We start from the raw sequence: 21,120 nt of genomic DNA, 5'->3' as shown, positions 1-21,120 counted from the left end.
TTGCTGCCTCACAGCTCCAGGGATCCAGTTTCGATTCCCCCCTCGGGTCACTGTCTGTGCGGAGTTTGCCTGTTCTCCCCCTGTCTGCGTGGGTTTCCTCCGGCTGCCCCGGTTTCCTCCCACGCTCCCATGTTCGGGGATAGGTTGATTGACCATGCTAAATTGCCCTTCAGTGTCAAAGGGATTAGCAGGGTAAATACGTGGGGTTACAGGGGTAAGGCATGTGTGGGATGGTTGTCGGTACAGGCTCGATGGACCAAATGGCCTCTTTCTGAACTGTAGGGATTCTATGATTCTGTGTCCTTAATAGTTTCAACAGAGTGAGTTTGTTCATTGTTGCAGATTCAGGGAACCACTTCATTCCAAGTTGTACAGGACAGCAACTCACGTACAAATGCATAGAGAAGTAGATTAATGTCACTTTGCTAATTGGAAACAGATGAACAGTTTGCCCGTTGGGGTGGTAATCCAGATTTCCTAATCCATTGACTAACAGTAAGGTTGGCAATGATAAATGTACAGTACATTAATCTTCCCTGCCAGTGTGTACAATTACCATTAATCGTTGCTGCTTACATGTAATTTTATTTGGTGTTAAATATGTCACTAATAAGTAGGCTTTAAAAAAAAGGTTGCGATTTGTTTACCATTGCAAACCCTATCCACCGTTAGTACAAGTTGGTGTTACGCTTCAGTGGAAACAATTAATATAACTGCCAACATTTGAAGAGTAAGGCTTTTGCGCGTTTGAGCCAGCGCTGACTCCTGAGACTGAGTCAGCATCATCTGTATTCCTGCCTCCCATTTCCTTAGAGTAACCAACACATTTCTTTCTGTAACATCATAATGGTATTCCAATTTTCCATCTCCGTTTCCTTCACTGTTTTGTGAAAAACCTCGAACGGAGCCTTTGTCTTGTCGCCTTGGCCCAATACTCCTCAAGCTCTGTCTGTCCAATACCTGGGTACGAAGGGTGAGCCCAAGGTCAGGTGCCTTTTGTCACTGTGTTTTCTCTTAGCATTTGTACTCACCTGTGATCTCGCTGACTTCAGAGAGCCCTGGAATAGACCAAACCAAGCAAGTGACATTGACCTTGAACTGAATAGTAACAAAGGGAAACAACAGATGGACGGCTTCCATTTGTATAGCGTTTCTCATACCCTCAATGCGTCCCAGCATGCTTTACAACCAATTAAGAGCTTCTTTGAAATGGGGTCACTGTTGTGTGACTGCTATTTACAAAAAAAACACAACGATTCCTTCCGATTCAAGGAAGCAAATAGTCCCTACATTTCGTGTGTGTGGGTGCGCGTGTGTGTGTGTGCGTGTGTCTGTGTGCAACAAAGTTTCCCGTCTCCCCCTGCTAACTCAGCTTATGTTTCCTAACGCCTCTGAAGGTCTACCTGGAACTATGCATCTCAATTATTTATCCTTTCTGATTATGCCTGGCTGGCAAATATCCACAGGATGCCAAACACCAAAGGATGCTTTCTGATCAAAGTAAACTCTGAAGTTCATTACCTGTGATGTAAGATATCCGAACAAAGGGATCTAGAAGCTTACAGCACAGAGGGAGGCCATTCAGCCTTTCAAGCCTGTGGGTGACCCTTTGAAACAGCTATCCAATTAGTCCGCTCCCCACCCTCCATTGCCCTATAAATGTAAGATAGGACTGATTCGAGATAGAACATCGGCATTGATTTTGCGCTGATGCATGAATAGATTAAAAGCACTTTCTGGTTCACAGTTCATTCAAGGTTGCTGTGTTGCTGCATAGGCATCCAGACCGGGCAGATTGTTCAGGTGAATCGTAGCAAGCTAGCAACTCAATAAACCATAAATTACATTTTAACTTTTATCGCAGTCTTTCGCCACGATCTTCCTCTGCTTGTTCTGTATTGTTATCTCACTAAGTGAAAAGATATCAGTGCTAAGGTCAGAGCAAGTTTCTGCCTTTGTCACCCACTGTCCTCATTCCAGCACCCCCAACTCTCAAGCAGATTGATGCCAGGTTAGGTGTAGAGAATTATCTGTACAATTCCTAGTAAGTGTGCCTTTTTCCCAATTACAGAGGAGCGTCCTCTAATGCACAGTGTACCTTTAGAAATATCCATATCATAGAATCGAAACATAGAATCCCTACAGTGCAGAAAGAGCCCATTGAGCCTGCACCAGCAGCAATCCCACCAGGCCCTATCCCCATAACCCCATGTATTTACCCTGCTCATTTCCCTGATGCTAAGAGGCAATTTAGCATGGTCAATCCACCTAACCCGCACATCTTTGGACTGTGGGAGGAAACTGGAGCACCTGGAGGAAACCCACGCAGACATGAGGAGGACGTGCAAACGCCACACAGACAGTGACCCGAGGCCGGAATCAAACCTGTGTCCCCGGTGCTGTGAGGCAGCAGTGCTAACCACTGTGCCACCGTGCCGCCTGTATCAACCACCCTTCTGGCTTCCCTGCATGAGACTTGTTTCACTCGGAACACTGACAGTAGTCATCCCATTAATTTGGCTTGGTTAAAACCCAGAATCCTGAGGTAAGATCAGAGTACACTTGCTCATGCACTTGTCTCTGTTCTCATTGGAAATACAGAAAATGAGTATCTGGCGAAAGATCATCAACTTGAAATGTTGACCAAAAACTTGCTTGAGTTTGCGCCAGCAGTATCTTACGGTACTGAGTGTGCACCCCCATCATCGGTTTCCTGGCGGCAAGGGGTGCATTTAACAGAAAACTGTTGACAATGGCAGGACCATAAGATCCCACCACAGGCGAGTGGGGAAGAAAAATCCCATCCGGTAACTCTCCACATTTCTCCACAAATACTAACTGAGAGTAGTCCCAGAATTCTCTGTTTTTAGAAGAAAAATAATTGAAGGAGGGTTACATTTATTCCAGAAGCATTATATCTATGTTTTTAACCTCTCAATCTGAAATTTTGATTCAATGAAAGTTAGGAGCTCTCCCAATAACAAGTTATAAGACCATAAGACATAGGAGCAGAATTAGGCCACTCAGCCCATCGAGTCTGCTCCGCCATTCAGTCATGGCTGATATTTTTCTCATCCCCATTCTCCTGCCTTTTCCCTATAAGCCCTGATCCCCTTATTAATCAAGAATCTATCTATCTCTGTCTTAAAGACACTCAATGACCTGGCCTCCACTGCCTTCTGCAGCAAAGAGTTCCACAGACTCACCCCTCTATGGCTGAAGAAATTCCTCCTCATTTGGGTCCCAGTTGAGGCAACTGGGACCCAAATGCCAGACTAGCAAAGTCCCAAGTTTACCCACAGTCTGTAGTGACTTTTGTGACCTCATCCAGGACGGGTAGGCAAAGTATTTCATCATCCCTTGGTTTCGGAGTAGAAAACGTTCACCGAGTCTTCTCTTCTTCTGATCACTGCCTAATCACCTCTACTGCAAATCTGTGGAGGTTGGGGCAGGATTAAACTCTCCTGCATTGGATCCCACAGTCAAAAAGCCTGCCATCGTTGACTATCGAAGCTCACTATCAAGACTGGGATGTGAAGGTTCGATGGATTGGCCACAGTTAATGTGTGAGGGTGACGTGGATAGGGTGGGGTAGAAGGTCTGGGTGAGATGCTCTGTCAGAGAGTCGCTACAGACTAGATGGACTTAACAGCCTCCTTCTGCACTGCAGGGATTCTATGAATTCGTGGCAAGTCTAGCAAAATGGTGAATGGGGTCCGTGATTACTGTACCGCATACAGGAGTGAACCACAAGGAGAGAAGGAGGGGAAACACAGAGATAAAATAAAGTGACTCGTGAAAATAAAGAATTTGACATGTATAAATAGTATGCAAGATATGGTTTTGCATAAAACTGCAACCTAACCCAGTAAGAGTCAAGTAACATCATGTCAATTTACTTTGAATATGACAATGGAGTGACAGCAGATGCATTTGCTCCCTCCGGTCAATTTCAACTCAGCACAGCTTCCCGACCACTGCTGGGCTTGCCAATGACATTTAACAGTTATTTCTTATTTTTAGTCTCTTTAGAATATGCCAGCACATTTCAAGGTTGCCAGATGTACTTGTCATGTGCTCGATTTGGGTTGTCTTCTGCCACAATTTATAACATCTCCTTGTTTACTGTGGTGCAGATGTCGCGTTCTTGTTTCTAAGGCTGAAGGTTCAAACCCCGCTCCAGAGCTCTGAGCCTATAATCTGGACTGACAATCCACACTGCACTGCTGCTGGTGTACTACGCTGTCGGAGGTTTCATATTTTCAATGTCTTTGAATTCTGGTCCTATCACCAGGGCGGCACGGTGGCACAGTGGTGAGCACTGCTGCCTCACCGCACTAGGAACCCAGGTTCAATTCCAGCCTCGGGTCACTGTCTGCGTGGAGTTTGCATTTTCTCCCCATGTCTGCGTGGGTTTCCTTCAGGTGCTCTGGTTTCTTCCCACAATCCAAAGATGTGTGGGTTATGTTGATTGGCCATGCTAAATTGACCCTAGTATCAGGGAAGTAGCAGAGTAAATGTGGTGGGATTGCGGGGACGGGGCTTGGGTGGGATTGTGGTCGGTGTAGACTCGATGGGCTGAATGGACTTCTTCTGCACTGTAGGGATTCTATGTTATGCTGAGGTCCATGCCGCCAGATAACATGAGGCTCCGATGGTACCACTTTGAAGAAGATGAGCAGAACCCTCCCCAGTGTCCTGATCAATCTTTATCCCTCAATCAACATCATTAAAACAGATTATCTGGCCATTTATCTCACTGCTGTTTGTGGAATCTCACCACATGTAAATTGGCAAGATTATTTCCTACAATATGATGGCTACGCCTCAAGAAAACTTAATTGGATTGTCAAGTGCTTTGGGATGTCCTGATGCCACGGGCGGTATTTTCCGGCCACGCTCACCCCCAAGACCGGAAAATCCCGCCCGAGATCAACGGACCGTTGCATGTTCCTGTCCCGCCTGCTCTGATTCCCATAGCGGGCGGAACAGGAAAATTCCACCCCATGTCTTTCTTCTCACGATATTTATTCAGGGCAGTCCAATAACGCCTACATCACAAACGCATTTAGTGCTATATTGTAAGGCGATGAGTAACACTAGTGACAAAATTATCTAGTTTCTTTCAGTTATATTTTTTAAAATCCATAGGTTCCAGTAAAAGCCTTTCCCATTTTTGCAGGTATAACTTTTTTTCATACTATCATCTTTTGCCTATTACCTTCCAGAAAAACATCTGTGATTATATTTTAAAAGTCCAACACCTGCGTCCTTATCCTGTGTCAGCTTTTGTTATTATTAATGTTTCGGATTCTGTGATGTTCCGTGTCTACGTTCACATGCAAGTTGGCTATGGTGTATAGACCCTCCTGTCAGCAGTGGTGCTGTTGTGCCTCAGTTTTCCCACTCCCCTCGTCACGATCAAATGAGGCTCTTTGACTTTGCTGCTTCCTTTTAAGCGACACCATGAAACTAAATAATTATACAAAGTATAAACATACAACTTTAAAATGGGTGGCATGGTAGCATAGTGGTTAGCACTGCTGCCTCACAGTGCCAGGGACCCTGGTTCAATTCCCAGCTTGGGTCACTGCCTGTGCGGAGTCTACACGTTCTCCCTGTATCTGTGTGGGTTTCCTCCGGGTGCTCCAGTATCCTCCCACAGTTCGAAAGACGTGCTGGTTAGGTGCATTGGCCATGCTAAATTCTCCCTCAGTGTACCCGAACAGGTGTCGGAATGTGGTGAGTAGGGGATTTTCATAGTAACTTCATTGCAGTGTTAACGTAAGCCTACTTGTGATACTAATAACATTTTTTTTTTAATGGGGGGACTGCCTCATAGCGCCAGGGACCCGGGTTCATTTCCAGCCTTGCGGACTGTCTGTTGGAGTTTGCATGTTCTTCCCGTGCCTGCATGGGTTTCCTCTGGGTTTCCTTCCACACTCTAAATATATGCAGATCAGATGGATTGGCCATGTTAAATTTCCCCTTAGTATCCCAAGATGTGCAGGTCAGGTGGATTAGCCATGGTAACAGGGACAGGGCGGACGATCAAAGTGGGGATAGAATCATACAGTGCAGAAGAGATGCTTTGGCCCATCGAGTCTGCACCGACACGTGAGAAATACCTGACCTAATCCCATTTACCAGCACTTGGCCCACAGCCTTGAATTTTAATAGCTGTTCATTGATGATTGCACAATGCTCAGTAGAATTTCCAATTCTTCAGATAATGAAGCAGTGAGTCCATGTCCGCATGCAGCAAAAGCTGGACAACATTCAGACTTGGCCTGATAAGTGGCAAGTAACATTTTTGTCATACAGATGCCAAGCAATGGCAAGAATCCAACCATTTCCCCTGACATTCAATGGTATTACCATCACTAATTCCCCACTATTAAGATCTGGCATTTGCGATTGATCCAAAGCCTAACTGCACCAGCCATACAGTGGTAACAGGAGCAGCTAAGAGTTTGAGAATCCAGCAGTTACTGACCACCTGACTCTCCAAAGTCTGTCCATCCGCATAATTCAGGAGTGTGATGGAATATTCTCCACTTGTCTGGATAAGTGTAGCTCCAACAACATTTGAGAAGCTCAGTACCATCCAAGGCAAAGCAGCTCGCATGATTGGCACCTACCTCCTTAAACATTCACTCCATCCCCCACTGATGCACAGTGGCAGCAGTGTGTACCATCTACAAGATGTACTGCAGCCAGTCATCAAGGCTCCTTCGACAGCACCTTCCAAAACCATGACCTTTGCCACCCAGAAGAACACGGGCACAGCACCTTGGGAACACCACTACCTGCACATTTCCCCTCGAGTTACATCTTTACATGGAACTATCTGGTGGATTCTTCATTATCACTGGGTTAAAATCTTGGCACTCCTTCCCTAGCAGCAAAGAACAAAGAAAATTACAGCACAGGAACAGGCCCTTCAGTCCTCCAAGCCTGCACCAACCATGCTGCCCCTCTGAACTAAAACCCCCTACCCTTCCGGGGACCAATCCCTCTATTCCCATCCTATTCATGCATTTGTCAAGACGCTCCTTTAAAGTCACTATCGTATCCGCTTCCTCTACCTCACCTGGCAGCGAGTTCCAGGTACCCACCACCCTCTGCGTAAAAAACCTGCCTCATATATCTCCTTTAAACCTTGCCCCTTGCATTTTAAACTTATGCCCCCTAGTAATTGACTCTTCCACCCTGGGAAAAAGCTTCCGATTATCCACTCTGTCCATGCCCCTCATAATCTTGTAGACTTCTATCAGGTCGCCCCTCAACCTCCATCGTTCCAGTGAGAGCATACCAAGCTTCTCCAACCTCCCCTGTTCTGTGGGTACACTGCATGGACTGCAGCGGTTCAAGATGGCAACTCACCACAAGCTTCTAAAGGGCAACCCGGGATGGGCAACAAATGCCGGTCTTGCCAACAAATGCCGGCCTTGCCAGCAATGCTCGAATCCTTTGGAGAACAAAAGAAATTGTACACTAACAGTTGTACACCCAGTGAAGCACCATGTCAGTTGGTGCTGATGTGCAGATCAGTAGCATAGGGGCGCCGTGCTTGAGCTCAGATGGTGTTTTGTTGATTATGACCAGATTTTGCAGGGGGGGGGGGCGTCAGGAGGAACCCTGTCAATTGGTGGTAAATAAGAGATCCCTAGCCATCCATTGCCAGCAGCGGCCAGACTTTCCAATAAGCAATGTGCAATCGAGTGAGTAACAATAAATAACGTCGACTGTACGAGGGCATCAAGTAATGAAGAATAAGTTCTCAAGTCATGGGAAAAGAGTTTCATAGTCATCCGTCACTCACTCAGGCAAGTAGTTGATAAACTCCATGGAAAAATAGCCAAGTACTTCAGGCTTCTTCCGAGCAGCTGAAAATGAGATTCTTGTTTCTGATTGATGTTTCCAGAGCAGCTTGTAAAAATGCATTTCCAGCTGATTAGTTCTGTGGGTGTCAATCTCTTGCTGTTTTATGACCTGCAGACTACGTGCCAGATGTACATTTGCTTTACATAAACTAACAAAGATGAATGACTAAATTTGAGTGTGCTTCATTCTCCCCTTCTGTATTTCCTGAGGGAGAGAGGACTGTGTAGCAGCCGAGCTGCGAAAGAACTTTTAACTCTCTCAGCGCTGCAGCCAACATCTCTCTTTAGAGTGGGGGGAAAAAAAGACAGCTGCCATAATCGGGGCAACTTTTTTCATAACCGCAGTGAGATTAAGGATGATATTGAACATTCAGTTCACACAATGCTCCCTGAGACAAAATGGAAGCTGTGGGATCAGGGCGGGATTTTCCAGCCCTTCCTGCTGGCGGGATTTCCGGTCCCGCCGAAGGTGACTCCCCATGGCAGGATCATAGAATCCCTGCAGTGCAGAAGGAGGCTATTCGGCCCATCGAGCCTGCACCAATGACAATCCCACCGAGGTCCTATCCCCATAACCCCACATATTTTTTTAATATTCATTCAAGGGATGTGCGTGTCACAGGCTGGGGCAGCATTTATTCCCATCCCTGGGGGTATTTTAGAGTCAACCACATTGCAGTAGATCTGGAGTCACATGTAGGCCAGACCAGGTAAGGACGGCAAGTTTCTTTTCCCAAAGGACATCAGTGAACCAGATGGGTTTTTCCGACAATCGACAATAGTCATCATTAGACTTTTATTTCCAGATTTTTATTGCATTCAAATTTCACCATCTGCCTTGGTGGGAATTGAAGATGGGTCCCCAGATCTTGTTCCCTGGATTACTAGTCCAGTGACTACTCCACTGCATTACTGCCCCCCGTTTGTCCCAGGTCTTCTCTGAAGCAATAGAAACAGATGCCCTGCTAGTCCCCCTGACACTAAGGGGCAATTTAGCTTGGCCAATCAACCTAACCCGCACATCTTTGGAGTGTGGGAGGAAACCGGAGGAAATCCATGGAGACATAGGGAGAACGTGCAAACTCCATACAAAAAGTCACCCGAGACTGGAATTGAACCTGGGCCCCTGGTGCTGTGAAGCAGCAGTGCTAACCACTGTGCCACCGTGCCGCCCTGACAGCGGGACAAGTGAGGTCATAAAATGCCTGAGGCCTCACTGGGAACAGAAGATCCCACCAGCAGGCAATGGAGCGCCACCTCATTGGCGGGGACCGGAGGTGGGGGGACAGAAGATCTGGGCCATAGTTTTTAAACTATGCACTTGAGGAAATGAATTTCCCTACCACCAGCTCAGAAGATGTCCCCAAATAGTCTTCAGTTAGAAAATAATTAATTGAAGGAAAATTTTAAGGCTGGGATAATGGTTCTTGCTCCAGCTTCGAATTATCAGCGTGCACGGTGGCACAGCGGTTAGCACTGCTGCCTCACAGCGCCAGAGACCCGGTTTCGATTACCGGTCACTATCTGTGTGCAGTTTGCACGTTGGGGCGGCACGGTAGCATGGTGGTTAGCACTGCTGCTTCACAGCTCCAGGGACCTGGGTTCAATTCCCGGCTTGGGTCACTGTCTGTGCGGAGTTTGCACATTCTCCCCATGTCTGCGCGGGTTTCCTCCGGGTGCTCCGGTTTCCTCCCACAGTCCAAAGATGTGCGGGTTAGGTTGATTGGCCAAGCTAAATTGTCCCGTAGTGTCCCAAGATGTGTAGGTTAGGGAGATTAGTGAGATAAATGTGTGGGATTATGGGATAGGGGGTGGGCCTGGGTGGGATGCTCTGTCAGAGAGTTGGTGCAGACCCAATGGGCCAATTGGCCTCCTTTTGCACTATGGGGATTCTATAAGCTGGGATTCTATGGGCTCTATCTCAGAGGAAACCTGTGATCATCTCGATATTTTTTTCCAACCTTAGGCAAGGAATGTCCTCCAAATTGAAGTGCAGGTCTTGAAGGGAGTAAGACAGATGGATGTTTGCAAATCTGAATCTAGGCAAATACCAGCTCCCACTCACTATATCACAAAGCCTTCAGTCGTCATGAGGCACCGCAACTCTCTCCATATCTTATGGAAATCACTTGCATTGAATCAGGATAGAATTTCTTATTAGAATCCATTGTAATTATGGGCACATCAGTCAATGATTTTTCACCGTGTGCCTTTGGATTATTTGGGAGAAAACCTGAAAGGTGTCATCAGCCTCACTTGAATCAAAGGCTGTGATTCACATCTCAACAAAATAAAGCAAAAAGCACAATGCTCACAATCTTGAAGTACAAACAAAAGACGCGGGGAAGAATGGCAGACTGAATTTGGTGATGATTCTGGCAAAAGATTTGATGTGAATACAAAATGTAATTTCCTCTTTTGTAATCACTTTGGGGCAGTCTTACGGCACGCAGTAGGTAGCGTCCCTCCCTCTGAGCCAGAAGCTCTGGGGTTTAAATCCCACTTCAGGAATTATTGACCAAGGAAGGGCCATTCATAATGTGGCCAAACAGGTCAAGTATCAACTTGCAAGTGCTGCCAACATATGGTAGACGCTAAGAATGGAAGATATGTGATGGAAAGAAATCGGAGCCTCGACCATCCCTATCCATAGCTCCAGACTACAACATGTCAAAATGTATGTTGCCATGGTGATTAAATTCCTTGGGGGGGTGTTTGGCTCAGTTGGAAGGATGGCCAGTGTGTATCAGATTGGTAGCAACAGCATGGTGTTCGTTGCCGTTTGCAGCTGGGCTGGATTTGGGAACTCCCTCCTTACTGGGCGGCAGGGTGGCACAGTGGTTAGCACTGCTGCCTCACAGTGCCAGGAACCCGGATTCGATTCCTGGCTTGGGTCACTGTCTGTTCGGAGTCTGCGCATTCTCCCGTGGTCTGCGTGGGTTTTCTTCTGGGCACTCCAGTTTCCTCCCACAGTCTGAAACATGTGCTGGTTAAGTGCATTGGCCATGTTAAATTTTCCTTCAGTCTACCCGAACAGGCGCCGGAGTGTGGCGACTAGGAAATTTTCACAGTAACTTCATTGAGTAAGCCGACTTATGACACTAAATAAATAAACTTGAAACCCATGGTGGCACGATGGGTCGAACCTCCCTTTGGGTAGAAAACCCAAGAAGAAGAATCCCTCTGGCTTTTCTTCTGGCTAAAATTGACAACAGAATGAGAGTTTCTCCCTGCCCTGCATTCCACGTTCCCCTGCCCCACCCACCCAGCTCTCACACACGCACCTCAACTCACATTGTTCTACATCTGAGAGCAAGAGAGAGAGAGATTAATATTTCAGGAGGGCTTCGCATTCTGCAAGCTGCTTGACTGCACCCCACAGAGATGTTAATGAGAGAACTGCTTCCTGTGTAAAACCCCATGTCAGAATTTTTACAAATGCAGCCTGGCTCCTCACTAGGGTGCCAATGTGAAGATGATCAGCAATGATAACCCATTTCCATTCCTTTAACCAGGCCGGTATACCAAAGTGGGTTCAAACAGCAAACAAAGGAATTGCTTGTGAGTTATTAAATGTGCATAAACTAACATTCACCTGACGCCTTTGTTGCTGTCGACAAATGGATATTTATGTAACTGTACGCTTTGCTGCACTACGCAGCAGTTTTTGAACTCGAGTTGAGGCAGCAAGCTGACAGTTCAAGCTCTTCACGTGTAGTTGAAGAACGGCGCGAAGATATTTTTTCACTCGACTGCTTTCTCCGTTTTGCAGATGGTCTGATCGATTGTATGGATCCGGACTGCTGCCTACACGGCACCTGCCAGAACCAGCCCTATTGCCGCGGATCTCCCGACCCACTGGACATCATTGGTCAAAGCCAGCAGCCACCTTCTCAGCAAGCTGCCCAGTCCTTCCACGATCGTATCAAGTTTCTGATTGAACCAGACAGCAGCCACATCCTCCCCGGGGAAAACCCCTTCAACAGGAGGTTAGTCCGTCAGTGTTGAAATGACGCGGATAAATCTAATCCCACAGTGATGGGTGGCACAGTGGTTAACACTGTTGTCTCACAGCACCAAGGACCCGGGTTCGATTCCGGCCTCGGGTGACTGTCTGTGTGGAGTTTACATGTTGTCGCCCGTGTCTGTGTGGGTTTCCTCCGGGTGCTCTGGTTTCTTCCCACAGTCCAAAGATGCGCGGGTTAGGTTGCTCATCTCAGCTCAAGGTGTTGCTGAAAGCCTCATCAATGCTTTCATAGAATCATAGAATCCCCACAGTACAAAAGGAGGCCATTTGGCCCATCGAGTCTGCACCGACCACAATCCCACCCAGGCCTTATTCCCGTAACCCCACACATTTACCCTGCCAGTCCCCCGACGCTTTATCGTGGCCAATCAATCTAACCTGCACATCTTTGGACTGTGGGAGGAAACCGGAGCACCTGGAGGAAACCCACGCAGACACGGGGAGAACATGCAAACTCCACACAGACAGTAACCCGAGGCCAGAATTGAGCCCGGGTCCCTGGTGCTGTGAAGCAGCGGTGCAAACCACTGTGCCACCGTGCCGCCCAGTTGATTGGACATGATAAATTGCCCCTGTCATTAGCAGAGTACGTACATGGGGTTATGAACATAGGGCCTGGGTGGGGTTGTTGTCAGTGCAGACTCGATTGGCCGAATGGCCTCCTTCTGTACTGCAGGGATTCTATGATTCTATGATGTAGCTTGTTGTCTATTTTGGGAGAGTGGAGTTGGTGCCACCATTTTTCATTCTGCAAGTGTGTTTTCATTGTTGCTTTATGTCACTTCTGGCCCCCTATATCAAAGCTCTGAGCGGCAGCACTCTTGTCTTGTGAATCAGACGGTCTTTTATTTTATTTTTTATTCCATCCAAAACGCAAAATTCAAATTGAATCCAACTCATGGTCACCATGAGAGAGTCAAACAAGATCCAAGCTGACAGGATAAGGCATGGCGCCCCATCTTGGGCTTGATTTGACACTTGGCCTTCGCCAAAAGGCCGAGATGGCTTTGTGAAATTGCATCAGGCGACGCCTCGGTTAAACTTTGTCAGCCCCCCTGATCATTGACTCCACCCTAGCCAGGGAGATCAACCTGCCTGATCATTGACCTGATGCCGGCGACCCGTGTTGCTGTTTGGGTGGGGGTGACAATGCCACCGATGATGTTGGGGGCTGGGGGGGGGGGTGATCCGATATCTGTGGGGTGGGGAGGGGGTGGATTTCCAGGTCCAGTAGGAGTTCAGGCTACACTGCGCAATGGCGGCCAAATGTTCTGAAGCTGGCTTCACCGGTGTATTTAGGCTCCGCTCCCCCCTCCCCCCACTACTGGCGCAAAGCTCCTTGATGTCAAAAAAGTTGGCAGAGTGCCGGAAGACTCCAGTGCCGTCTTCACTGAAAAGACTGGCGCGGTGGACTCCCATTTCACGCTGATATGGCACTTAGAATTTTGGGGGAAAATTCTGCCCCAGGTATGTCCTGGCCTGGCTTTGGTGGTTCGTCCATGTCCACCACCCACTACCCCGACCTACAGCCTTGCCCCACCACCAAGTCACACTGTGCACAGCACGGAGTCAACTGATCACAAAGCGCACCATAGGGATATTCAATGCACCACTCATTTGTTTTACAAGTTGCGTCTTGGCTAATAGGGACGATCAGTTTATGAAACAAACACTTCAGAAATAAAACAGGAAATACTGCAAATACCCAGCAAGTCAGTGTCCGTAAAGAAAAAGATTGTCTTGAGCCCAGAGAGAAGTACATTAGCACCACTGGGGAAAATCTGGAGGAGGGAGGGAGGGATGAGAATCAGCAGAGAATGGAAAACCTTTGAAACTAGATTGAATGATCAGCAAACTGCTTGATAAAAACTACCATATTATATGAAACTTCATCAATGCAGTGTGAAGTAATGTGCATATAATTTGCTTAAAGGGTTAGTTTAAGCTGGGACCCACTTTAAAATCTGCTGTGTTAGGAATGACTTTTTATAAGTTCCCCACTTGAATTTGATTTAGTTTTTGGTTTACTTATTAGTGTCACAAGTAGGCTTACATTTAGGAATGAAGTGAAGTTACTGTGAAAATCCTCTGGTCGCCACACTCTGGTGCCTGTTCGGGTACACTGAGGGAGAATTTAGCATGGCCAATGCACCTAACCAGCATATCTTTGCTCCATGGGAGGAAACCGGAGCACCTGGAGGAAACCCACGCAGACACGGGGAGAACATGCAAACTCCACACAGACAGTGACCCAAACCGGGAATCGAACCGTGGTCCCGGGCGCTGTGAAGCAGAAGTGCTAACCACTGTGCCACCGTGCCTTTGGGCTTCTCCTTGTGATGTGTGTAGATGGGAGAAAATGAACTTGCTTATCTACATCTCATGAATTCAAAATGGAGATCAAGTGCCACCTCTGTTCTGTGAAAGTGTGATTGGCAGGTCACGCATCTCATGGTGATTGTGAACAATAAGATGGAGTTATTTTTCTTCTATCAGACATCCGGGCTATGTTACCTGCTGTTCCTCTGTGATGATCAGGTCAGACGACTCATGGTGACTGTGGACATTTAGACGTAGTGCCCTTTCAGTTGAAATTAGAGAGAGGGATGTGGGAGCCATGTATTTGCTCGGCCACATGCTGGCTACAAGAGATGGGTAAATTGAATACATGTGATGGTAGCACATGAAGCAAATCGAGATGGCAAGGACTTATCCACAGCTGTGCCATTTTGGGAGAAAGCCTTATTTGCTTTTGCACATGCATTGACTTTTAAATACACCCTCACAGAGACTAGCCTCCCTATCTCCCGACCAAGGAAACAGTGGGAAACAATATCAGAGCAAACGACACCTGGATTCCAGAATGAGGAATTGTCTTTAGCTAGGATTATAGGGGCCTGTAAACGGGTTTCACTCGGAAGATAGAATGTGTTCCACGGAGAGAAAAAATAGAATCGAAAGAAAGTGTGTACGTTGCTAAAGAATGATCAGAACAGTTACAATCGCAGGACCTTCAGACACTGATTTTCAAATTGCACGAGTACCATAGCCGTCAGATTGCTGATGGGAGCATATCCATTGTAAATCCACCACTACTCTGGTCGATTCCCTTGCTTCGGGCTAAATGGATAACTCTTTAAAAGTCCGTTAGGTACTTCAAAAGCAGACTAATGAAGTAAGGCGCAAATTTAATCAATTCTCTAACGAAGTGCGGTAACTGGGGCACACATTATTTAATGCGCTTTTTATGAATTTGTAATGACCTAGAAATATAATGCAGGCAAAACCGGCGGGTGCATTCACAGTGCACACGCACCTGATGTACAGCAGAAACTCCAGCCATTTAAATTGCCCTGATGTAGCTTAGCCACTAAATTTAATTAAGGCTTGTAGAATGGCTGTTTCCTCTCTCCTATCTGTTACCCATTTCTTCTCCTTCCGCCCCTCCCCACCGCCCCCCTCACTACACCAGCTACCTACCTCATTTGCAAATTTGCTGGAAATTTCAATAATCAAATCATTATTTATTCACATGCTAAGTTGAAATATAGCATATGAAATTGAAGCACATGGGGAAATGGTGCTGTATATATTCCAACTATAAAACATGGCTCATGTTGAGCTTGATAAGTTGTCAAGGGAATGCCTGCATTAAATCACAATATCTGAAATAATATTAGTGTTTCATGAAGATGAATTATTTTACAATGGCTTTGCTGGCATTATTTGATCGCATTTGATTTGATGGTTCTTTTGTAGAGAGAACATGTTTTTAGGTGGAAGATTTCTGTTGTGTGGGTAACTCCTTTGAAAGATGTCTGATTCCCCCTCTCTTTTTTTCTCTTCCCTGACATACCCCTCACAGCCTGAGCTCCGTCATCAGAGGGCAAGTGCTTACCGCAGACGGAACACCCCTCATTGGAGTAAACGTGTCCTTTCTGCATTACCCACAATATGGCTACACCATCACACGCCAGGACGGAATGTGAGTTTACACGGGTCGAGATAAGATGCAGCTTGCGCGTGATTTAAGCCCTCGAGGCAGGAATCAGGAATTAAACCTGATCAGAATAGCAACATGTTTTGTATTCAAATACTTTCTTGTAGTTTTAAAGTTTATTTATTGGCGACACAACTCGGCTTACATTAACTCTGCAATGAAGTTACTGTGAAAATCCCCCAGTTGCCACACTCTGGTGCCTGTTCGGGAACACTGAGGGAGACTTTAGCATGGCCAATGCACCTAATCAGCACATCTTTCGGACTGTGGGAGGAAACCGGAGCATCTGGAGGAAACCCACACAGACACGGGGAGAATGTGCAAACTCCACACAGACAGAGACCCCAAGCTGGGAATTAAACCCGGGTCCCTGGTGCTGTGAGGCAGCAATGCTAACCACTGTGCCACCCCTGTTCCATGAGCCAGCTGTGCTTTAAGTTTTGTTATCCTGTGTGAAATTGTGCAGTTCCACTGAACGCTATTTCACTGCTGGCTTGGATAAGTGTGTCATCTGAAAAGAGGACAGGACAGTGAGGTGAATCCTGTGACTGCGATTTTCAGACTGCTACTGCCCCACCGAGACGGTGAGGATCAGCCTGTAGTGTACAGTCTATCGCAGAAGAAACCAGTTGAAATTCCACCTCTGCATTGCCCTGTTACATAGGGACAGAGGACTTAGGAGCAGGATTTGGCCCTTCAAACCTGCTCTGCTGTTTGAAAGGGACTTGGCTGATCTGATCTGACACCCCAAAGTGTGATGGAAGCCTGGGCAGTGAGTAAATTTAAGGAGGAGTTAGACAGATTTTTAATTGGTAATGGGTTGAAGGGTTATGGGGAGAAGGCAGGAAAATGGGGACGAGAAGCATATCAGCCGAATGGCAAAGCGGACTCGATGGGCCGAATTGCCTAATTCTGCCTATATCTTATTGTGGTCTCCACTCCACTTTCTTGTCTTCCTGCCATAACCCTTTGACTCCCTTTGCTCGCTGTCTAGCTCAGCCTTGAATAAATTCGGTGATCCAGCCCCCACTGCTTTCTGGAGAAGAGAATTCTAGGAATAACAACCCTCCATAGGTGATAAAAAAATCACCTCCATACTAAAAGGAAGAGCTCTTAAATTTAAACTGTGTCCCCCAACTCTATGGTGGGATTTACCAGCCGCGCTCGCGCTGAAACCAGGATATCCCACCCGAGGTCAACGGAGCTTTCCATGGTCCGCCCCTCGCCCGCTATGATTCCCGGAACGGGAAAATTCACCCCTAGTCTTCCCCATAAGAGAAAGCATCCTTCTTGTAACCACCCTCTTCAATCCCCTCAGGATCACCTCCATTCTTTTAAACTCCAATGGGGAGTTAGAGGCCCAACCTGCTCAACCTTTCCTACTTCCGCCCAGGAATGAGTGAAGTAAACCTTCGATGAACTGCTTCTGATGCATTTATATCCATTTTCAAATAAGGAGACCAAAACTGTACACAGCATTCCAGATGTGGTCTCTCCAAGGCCCCGTACAGCTACAGCTGCGGGCAGCATGGTGGCAGAATGGCTAGCACTGCTACCTCACAGCATCAGAGACCCGGGTTCGATTCCCGGCTTGGGTCACTGTCTGTGCGGAGTCTGCACATTCTCCCCGTGTCTGCGTGGGTTTCCTCTGGATACACTAGTTTCCTCCCACAGTCTGAAAGACGTGCTGGTTAGGTGCATTGGCCATGCTAAATTCTCCCTCAGTGTCCCCAAACAGGCGCCGGAATGTGGCGACTGAGGGATTTTCACAGTAACATCATTGCTGTGTTAATGTAAGCCTACTTGTGACACTAATAAATAAAGCTAAATAAAAAAGTAAAACTTCCCAACTTTTATGTTCCCATTCCTCTTGCAGCAAACACCGACATTCCTCTTGTTTCTCTCTCTGTACTCTCTCGTTTCCCCTTGAACGGTATGCTTTGTATAGTGCGCAAGAACCAATACTTTTCACTGTATGTTAATACATGTGACAATAATAAATCAAATCAAATCATTCCATTTTCCTTTCTAACCACTGGCTGTACCTGCGTGCTATTCACTACATACCTGTTCACAGCAGCAAGTCTGACAGGCCTTTGAATGAAATGCTTAACAATTTTCTCTTGTATTAAAATTGGACATTAGGTTAAAAGAAGGAATGTTTAAGTTGCACCATGGTGCAAAATTAGACCAAATGAATGAACTAATAGGGATCATTTCTCTCACAGCTCCATGCAAATCACTGACTATGTTTAATGATTTAAACTTTACTTTCTATATTTCATAGTAAAAAGAGGAATGAATACTTTAATAGGGTAGTCAGCATCTGAATAAAAATGATAGGCCAATATTGAAGAAAAAGATTAATGCTGTAGAAAGCCTGGAGGAGCGCAGAAAGTACAGGGTTGAAGTTAAAAAGGGAAATTAGGAAAGCAAAGAGAGGATATTAAAAATAATAGCAGGTAAAAATCAAAGAGAACCCAAAGGTGTTTTACCAGTACATTAAGGGCAAGGGAATAACTAGGTAAAGGATAGGGCCTATCAGAGATGTGCGTGGTAACTTATGCGTTGATGCTGAAGGTGTGACAAGGTTCTCAATGAATACTTTATCTCTGTCTTCACTAGAGAGAGGAACGATGCAGTCTTTTTAGTTAAAGGGAAGGAGTGTGAAATATTCGATACAACAAGTGTAATGAGAGAGGAAATACTGGAGGGACTGGCATCCTTGAAGAGGGATAGATCACCAGGGTCAGTTGCATTGTATCCCAGCCTGTGAAAGGAAGCCAGGGAGGAAATAACATCACTTTCCAAACCTCATTAGATACAGGCAATATGCTAGAAGAGTAGAGGTCTGCGAATATTGTGCCATTATTTAAAAAGGGTGCAAGGGGTAGGCCAGAAAATTATCGGCCAGTCAGTCTGACCTCAGAAGTGGGCAAATGACTGAAAACCATTGTGAGACAGTGTAAACCGTCACTTCGAAAGGTATGAATTGAGCAGGGATAGTCAGCATGGTTTCGTTAGGGGAAAATCGTGTCCTACTAACTTAATAGAATTTATTGAGGAAGGCAAGCAATATTGATGAGGGTAGTGCAATAGATGTTGTCTACATGCATTTTAGTAAGGCACTTGACAAGGTCCCACGTGGCAGACAGGTCAGAAAAGTAAGATCCTGTGGGACAGGGGGAAAGGTGACAAGTTGGATCCAAAATTGGCTCAGTGACAGAAAATGGGGTGTAATGGTGGATTTTGCGAATGGAAAGAAGTTTCCAGTGGTGTTCCACAGGGCTCAGTCTTGGAGTGATAGAAACTAGAAGCAGGAGCAGGCCGTTTGGCCCTGCGGGCCTGCTCCGCCATTCATTTTGATCACGGCTGATCGTCGAATTCAACATCCTGATCCCCCTTTCCCTCCCATATCCCTTGATCACTTGAGCCCCAAGAGCCATATCTAATTTCTTCTTGAAATCAGACAATGTTTTGGCCTCAACTACATTCTGTGGTAGTGAATTCCACACATTCACCACCTCTGGGTGAAGAAATTTCTCTTCACCTCAGTTCTAAAAGGTTTACTCCTTATCCTCAATCTATGACCACTAGTTCTGGACACCCCCACCATTGGGAACATTCTTTCTGAATCTACTCTGTCTAACCCTGTTGCAATTTTATAAGTTTCTATGAGATTCTCTCTCACTCTTCTAAACTCCAGTGAATATAATCTTAACTGACAATCCCTCCTCATATGACAGACCTGCTATCCCAGGAATCAGCCTGGTAAACCTTCGCTGTACTCTCGCTATAGCAAGGACATCCTTCCTCAGATAAGGACACCAACACTGCACACAAGCCAGGTGTGGCCTCACCAATGCCCAAGACAATTGCAGCAAAACATTCTTATCCTATACTCAAATCTTCTCGCTATGAAAGCCAACATATTTATTGTCTTCTTTATTGCCTGCTGTACCTGCGCGCTTCCTTTCAGCGACTGATGCATGAGGAAGTCAAGATCTCGTTCACTATCCACCTCTCTCAATTTATACCCATTCAAATAATAATCTGTCTTCCTATTATTGCTACCAAAGTGGATAACCTCACATTTATCCACATTATACTGCATCTGCCATGCACATACCCACACACTCAGCCTGTCCAAATCACGCTGAAGCATCTCTGCATCCTCCTCACAGCTCACCCTCCCACCCAACTTTGTATCATCTGCAAATTTGGAGATAATACATTCAGTTCCATTTCCAAATCATTCATATATAATGTGAACAGTTGGGGTCCTAGCACAGATCCCTGCAGAACCCCACTAGTCACTGACTGCCAATCAGATAAAGATCCATTTACGCCAACTCTTTGCTTCCAAGCTGCTAACCAGCTTTCCATCCATGTCAAGACATTACCTGCAATCCCATGTGCTTTAACTTTACATAATAGTCCGTTACGTGAGACCTTGTTGAAAGCCTTCTAAAAATCTAAATAAACCGCATCCATTGGCTCTCCTCAGTCAACTCTACTAGTTACATCCTCAAAAAATTCCAATAGATTCATCAAGCATGATTTCCCTTTTGTAAATCCATGCTGACTTTGTCTGATTATACCACTGTCTTCCAAATGCCAAGTTATGAAATCCTTGGTCATAGACTCAAGCAACTTCCCCAGTACGAATGTTAGGCTCACAGGTCTATAGTTCCCTGTTTTCTCCCTACCTTTCTTTTTGAATAGCGGGCTTACATTAGCTACCCTCCAATCTGTAGGAACTATTCCAGAGTCCAAAGAATTTTGGAAAATAACCAACAACAGATCTACTATTTCTAGGGCCATTTCCTTAAGTACTCTGGGGTGACCTGGAGATTTGTTGTTTTTCATATGTATTAATAATTTGGACTTAAATGTGGAAGGCAGCATTGAGAAATTTACAGATGACACAAAAAATGGCTGTGCAGTTGATCGTGAAGAGGAAAGTGAGTGGGCAGAGAATTGGCAAATGAAATTCAATCTGGAAAAATGTAAGGTCATGATTTTGGGAGGGCAACCAAAGCAAAGGAAGAAAAAGTCTGAGGGTCACGTACCAACCGACACAAGAACAGCTTCTTCCCTGCTGCCGCCAGACTTTTGAATGGATCTACCTTACATTAAGTTGATCTTTCTCTATACCCCAGCTATGACTGTAACACTACATTCTGCACTTTCTCCTTTCCTTCTCT

At 46.0% G+C, this 21,120-nt stretch overlaps 1 protein-coding gene across 2 annotated transcripts in view; it reads left to right on the top strand.

Annotated features, from left to right (window-relative positions):
* The window catches only part of tenm3 (teneurin transmembrane protein 3), a 593,227-nt gene that overhangs the window by 476,323 nt on the left and 95,784 nt on the right, over nucleotides 1-21,120 (top strand). For both annotated transcript variants that reach the window (XM_078215101.1, XM_078215099.1), the window contains 2 exons: nucleotides 11,659-11,875; nucleotides 15,779-15,898. In XM_078215101.1, coding sequence (XP_078071227.1) covers nucleotides 11,659-11,875; nucleotides 15,779-15,898 — 337 coding nt within the window. The remainder of the gene's footprint in view (nucleotides 1-11,658; nucleotides 11,876-15,778; nucleotides 15,899-21,120) is intronic.

This window comes from Mustelus asterias, chromosome 6, assembly GCF_964213995.1.
Source record: "Mustelus asterias chromosome 6, sMusAst1.hap1.1, whole genome shotgun sequence".
NCBI lineage: Eukaryota > Metazoa > Chordata > Chondrichthyes > Carcharhiniformes > Triakidae > Mustelus > Mustelus asterias.
This window is presented reverse-complemented; position numbering and strand designations above follow the sequence as displayed.